At 40.3% G+C, this 6,077-nt stretch overlaps 1 protein-coding gene across 3 annotated transcripts in view; it reads right to left on the reverse strand.

The window, feature by feature from the left end:
• The window catches only part of LOC106806876 (probable 28S rRNA (cytosine-C(5))-methyltransferase), a 9,261-nt gene extending 3,184 nt beyond the window's left edge, over nt 1-6,077 (reverse strand). For 2 of the 3 annotated variants that reach the window (XR_001393591.1, XM_014809014.1), the window contains exons 1-11: nt 5,958-6,077; nt 4,910-5,031; nt 3,451-3,464; nt 2,893-3,130; nt 2,440-2,545; nt 2,143-2,232; nt 1,939-2,026; nt 1,378-1,518; nt 893-1,032; nt 527-616; nt 134-256 (exon numbers count right to left, since the gene is read on the reverse strand). Coding sequence is in view for 2 of the 3 variants with exons in the window: in XM_014809014.1 (XP_014664500.1) it covers nt 134-256; nt 527-616; nt 893-1,032; nt 1,378-1,518; nt 1,939-2,026; nt 2,143-2,232; nt 2,440-2,545; nt 2,893-3,130; nt 3,451-3,464; nt 4,910-4,935 (1,056 nt within the window). In the remaining variant the exon portion in view is untranslated. The remainder of the gene's footprint in view (nt 1-133; nt 257-526; nt 617-892; nt 1,033-1,377; nt 1,519-1,938; nt 2,027-2,142; nt 2,233-2,439; nt 2,546-2,892; nt 3,131-3,450; nt 3,465-4,909; nt 5,032-5,957) is intronic. The other variant, XM_014809015.1, reaches the window with a different exon arrangement.

Consider the following 6,077-nt stretch of genomic DNA (forward strand, 5'->3'; position numbering starts at 1 on the left):
CAGACGAGTATGCATATGGAAAAATTATAAACTTGTCACCTTGTCACACAACAAGATTAAGGCTATGTAAACCAAAAGCCATACATTGGTGATGATGGGTGTTAAGTTTCCAATCCAAAGTGCTAGCACTTACAGTTATAGAGCAAGTTGAGTAGACGATGTAGCCACCTGTTGCTGACTTAGCATCACAGCAATCAATGGCAGCTAGGAGCAGCTCTTTCTGCAAGTGTGCACACCTCTGTATGTCTTTACAATCCTGCAATGCATAGAACGAGAAAATGACGATACATCATAACACACTATAGAGTTGTACAGCATTTACTGTATTCAGAAGGGGGATGAGGTTTGTAGAGAGATCTACTATATAACATGCAGTATATGAAACATAACATGAATACAAACAACCAAAGCACCAAATGTTAAAATTAGGCTTTCATTCCTCATTACTATTTAATGTTAAAAAATGCAACTCATTTTTTTAAATAAAACCTAATTTTCTATTTCCATCCAAAACCATAAAGCATACCTTGTTTGTTTTTACAGCTGGATCCTTAGCAATGACCCCAGTACCACTACAGGGTGCATCAAGCAGAACACGGTCAAATCCAGTCATAACCTGAAATAAGTCCAAAGTGAATATTATCAAATAGCGATCAACTAGAGAGGCACATAGAGAACTATAGAGAGCTTAGTTATTAGCTATAGAGAGCTTAATTAAAATGAATGTTATTTGCCATGACCTAAAATGTATCAAACTAATCTGCTGGTACTTTAACGATAATGCAACAATTCCAATTAATAATATCATATTGACCCATATTATTTTCAATATAAATTTTTAAAACTGAAAGCCCAATTCGGATAATTTACAGGCATTCACGTTCATCTGCACCTTTGGAAATTTTCGGCCATCCAGATTGGAGACGACACAATTTGTGACGCCCATCCTGTGTAGATTACCAACTACGGCTCGACTACGGTCCTTGTTAGCATCGTTCGCAAACAGCATGCCTGTATTCTTCATCAGGGCAGCTATTTGGAAAACATGTACATTCGTAATCATTTAGACTATATTATAAAGTGTATCATGTAGAAGTTCTTACCAAGTGTGAGAATACGTGCGCACTACATAGTCCTCTGATACTGTAGACACTAACGCATTCTAGTAATGATTGTAAACAACATGAGCAATGGTTCTTTAGCAAACTTAAGTTCATCAAAATTAAATGAAAAATAACTTTGTCCAAATAAAAACTTTCACTTGAAAGTCACATGAGGACCTATCAATGTGCCAGTTGGTTTATATAGCACCATCACTAAGGACACTCTTACGACAAAGGAGGCTAAAGGGATCTATCCCTGGTAAGAGCAGCTTACCGATATACTGTGTCTTGCCACCAGGGGCAGCACACATGTCCAGCACTCGTTCATTCTCCTGAGCAGCCAGAGCCATTACAGGCAGAAAACTGGAACCACTCTGTATCATGTAGTGGCCTGCCAAATATTCTGGGGTTGCACCTGTATTAAATAGGAATTACACACTAAACCTTCGATCTTTTATGACTATTCATAACTACATTTAATATTATCTAGGAAAATAGGTTATAGTACAACATCTGCTACTCACAACTGATCACTGTTATTGAATTATGCAGTTACAATATATTTCACCACCTTCACTTTTAAATACTCTTGAATTTTTGTTGCATTGTGAATATAACTTGTTTGTGCTTTGCAATTTGATTCCTGGGAGAAAAATTTCACTAGTAATTATTATCCATTTAATGCATTGTTGAATCTCTGCAGTTGGCTTCATGTGCTAAAGCTCACAATAGTGTGCGACAAAGGTAATGCTTGGATCAATTAAAAACAACTAAGAAGATGTTTAAATCTAACAATAACCCGTTAGCACATTTAACTAATTAGCACAGTGCTTACCTACGGGAACCTGGGAATCATAAATCACCAGTCCTGTTTTTGACCACTTTCCTATAGGATCCAAGTTCACTCCTCTGTTGATAAGAGCCTAAGATGCAAAAGATCATGAATTTCTACGTATGCATTTTTAGATGCCTAGCTCGCAGTCACATGGCTCCACCTGGATAAGCCCATTCAAAACGTCATTATTTCAATGATTCCCACCTGTGCCAAATCCCTTCTCCTGGTCTTCAGTGTGTTAGTTCGGATTGTGACTGGCCTCTGTGCTTCGTTTGCTTCAAGAAATTCCACCAGCTAGAATAAGAATTGCATGACAATATGACAAGTTATTAATTGTGCTGCGAATATATATACACCAATTAAAAACCACACGAAATTTCCGTTGAGAACAACCGATTACTGCCCTAGTTTGTTTTATAGTTGCCTAAATGACTACTGTATATAACCCTGCCCACCAAAAGATGTCTAAGCAAATCGAGCTAAGTAGATGAATACACAAACCTCAGTGAGTGGAAACAACTGCATTAACAGTGCCATTAGAAACTCATTATAGCTGTAATATGTGCACAAGTCACTCTTCAGTTGAGAGAGGTAGTCCTTGCGCTTTCTGCAAACAACACGACACATGAGAACAACACAACGAGATGATTGCTTTCGACTACACCACCACAACATCTGAATAGTTACTGGAATATGTTTCGAGGATCAGTCCAAACATGCTAATTTACCGTATCATATTTACATCTGGTATGCAGTGCACATTCCCACATAACAACCTCCAGATCATCGACAATGAAACACTACTGGTGATTCTTATGACACCAAACAGATGTTCATGTTACGCATTGAAGCCCACATCTTCCTTTACATATCCCCAAGTACTGCGTACATCGTACTTTATTTGTTCCACATTCCTGCTCATCGCTCGATTCATATTTCAAACCGATCACTCACCTGTTTTCTTCTCGGCGATTCACAAAGTCTCCCAACACAACTAGCACCTCCTTGATTCGCTGCTGGACCAGTGTCAGATCGGCTGGCTGAACAGACTCCTTCTCAATCTCCTGTCCGCTAGGCAGAACATACTTTTCTGTTTCCAATATGTTTGTCTGCAGTTCAGCTTCGGCTCGTGCATCGTCCATCTTCTGCTTCTTTTGCAGCTTCTTGGCTGCCTTCTCAACAGGCAGCAGCTAAGGGAGAAAAACCATTAAAATAAGTGTCCCTTATGTAATACGTGCCTTATAGTGGTATTATTGTTTAAACAAAATGCCATCAATGAATGAAATGGTTTTTTATGAATCTTTTAATATTAATCACCAGGTTCAGCCAGCCATCAACATGAATTAACAAAGCTGTCGGGATATGCGTCAAATAAATGTGGGAGTATACTTAAATATAAAGGGATCAGTTTCGATTTGTAAAATAAATGTCAGCCGATTAACTGAAACAACAAGCAGTTTACTTCGTGACAATAGCAGATGATAAAGTGATCGTATATCCTCATCATATAGTCATCAGTCATCATCGTCAATCGTCATCACGTGCTACCCAGAGCTGGATGCAGCATTATCCCATTGTCAGCTATGTTGTCAATTCATCTGCTGCTGAAAAATACCAGTATATAATAATAATAATAATAAAAAGTAATAATAACCATAACTAACTACGAAGAAAAGAAGAAGAAGAAGAAAGACAATAATTATTCATGAGAATATATACTTGAGCTTTATCCACAACAACTGTTATTTAAAGACCTTGAAAATAAACATGGTTTGATAAAGTAAGGTCCTAAAGACAATTCGCTAAAAAATCATGACTCTTGCAGAATAAGTGGGGAGCACTGCATTAGAAAATCACATAGATATATCGCAGTGTGCTACTGCACTTGAGCTAGTAACAATATAGCAACTGCGCAGAATACATGAATCTTTGATTGAATGCATTCTAGAACCATCATAGACCCTAAACTATAACAAGTGCCGGCAAGCAACAGCGCTGCAAAGCTGAGTGTACGTAGCCGGGTATGTCTCTAATAAACTCACTGGCAACCGAAATCAAGACGGTCTCTCCGCACTGCGTTCGCCCCAGAGCATTACAGATACTACTAGATCAGATCAAAATCTATATAGCTTTGCGAAGCCGTACGTAAAGTAATAAGATACAGCTGTGTAATTAATTACATCACTAAATTAACATGGATATCGTTTGGAGCGCGAGCGAGGTGGTGGGAGGGTGATGGGGAGGGAGAGGTGGATGGGAGTACGGGGAGGGGAGGGAGGGAAAGGGGAGAGGGGGAGGGAGAAGGGAGAGGATGGTGAAGAGGAGGTCGGGGGAGTGGTTCTATAGTCAAAGCAGTTCGTCCCTTTAATTAACAGTCACCAAACCGTGTTGACGCTCGTCTTGAGGTCAAAAGGTTATCAGAACTTACTCTTCGCAGTAAGCGGAAACACATTATGTCCTTTCAATAAAGTATAAAAATGGTCGTGAGCGCTGAAACAAAAAATTTTTCACTCTGTCCGTTAGGCCATGTCGTCAGAAAATGTCTGATGTGACCTTTCCCCCCCTGCCCTTTGACCTGTGACCGCCAATTTCGCACTGGTGATGGGTTTCCTGCCCATCTCACTATACACCAAATATTAAGAGCATAGGTCGAGCCGTTTAGATTCGTGCCGCAATTCAGCATTTCCTCCCTATACCTTAAGTTGAGGAGAAAATGTTCCCCCTTCTTTTATACCTCTTGACCTTTGACCTTTGATCTTTGACCCCAGCTTCGACATGCCAACTCGTTTTCGGATTACCCCCCTACGTCCCGACTTTCGAATCCGTACGTTGAGCCGTTTAGATTTGTGCCCAACTGTTGACAGACGGACGGACACACGGACGCACGCACGCACGCACGGACAATCATGCGATTCTACAAGCTGCATCTGACTATGTCAGATGAGCTAAAAATGTGAGAATAACAAACCATGTCATCGTCATCACTGTCATCTTCATCTGACGGTTCTAGAAGAGCCTTCTTCTTCACTTGCTGCCGAGGTTTCAGCCACTGTTTGTTGTCGTCAGTGTAGCCTGCAGTGATCTCCTCCTCACCTGCTCAACAGACACAAGAACCTTAGCCGATCAGCTGCACCACAATTTTTCACATACAACAAAGGTATTATCTCTCATGGTCTCCGACTTTTAAGCAGAGGATGGAAGACATGCGCACACGCAGACACGCACGCATGCACGCACGCACGCACGCACGCACGCACACACACACAAAAAGATAGCCCATAGCCTAAAATGATGGATAGATTCATGTGCTGTACAAGATGACGTACACCATGTACTAGTCTATAACTAATGTGTATTTACTTCAAACCTCAAGGTCTGTACTGAAACTACTGTATAAGCTGTATATTTCGCGGTGGTTTAATTTTCTCGAATTTCGTGAACGCGTCCCCGACCCTGAAAATAACAATGTTCACGCGAATAATTCATACCGAATAATACAGAATAATTCATAATTCACCGACCGCAAAATTAACCACTCGCGAAATTGTCCGTCAAGTCTGAATTTGCGAAAATATCTGTACGTGAAAAATACGGCTTTTACAGTAATCTGAAATTTTCACTGGGCAACAGCAAGGAGCTAAATATAACAAGGAGAGGAAGCGCCGCCATATCTGGCCCAATTATTTGCCATATTTGGTCATATTGGTCCAGAACAGATTAGTGTTCTATTGTCCCTGGGGGACGGATCTGCACAGCCGTTTCAGCTAATTATGGTCCATAGATGGCGTCCTTGAGGCGAAAAGCACACAACCAATCCGCTTCCTCTCCTTGTTATATTTAGCTCCTTGGGCAACAGGGCTGGTGATCTAAAAAAAAACTAATAGTCCTTAACAATATTTATCAGCCCTTAATTATCTGGAGTGTGGTGCTGAAACGCCATGGTGAGCAGTATATAAAAATATATACATTCACGAGTGTTGTACATACAGGGTTTTATAAAAGAAAAAACTGCCACTTACTTGATTCACCTTCAATTTCTGAATCTTTCTCTTCGTCACCTTCTGGTTTTTCAACTGGCAAGGCCTTCTTCTTGAAAGGTGGGGCATCTTTGTGATGCTCTTTTGTCTCTTTCTTAGCCA

This window comes from Priapulus caudatus, unplaced genomic scaffold (genome assembly GCF_000485595.1).
Source record: "Priapulus caudatus unplaced genomic scaffold, Priapulus_caudatus-5.0.1 Scaffold183, whole genome shotgun sequence".
Taxonomy (NCBI): Eukaryota; Metazoa; Priapulida; class Priapulimorpha; order Priapulimorphida; family Priapulidae; genus Priapulus; species Priapulus caudatus.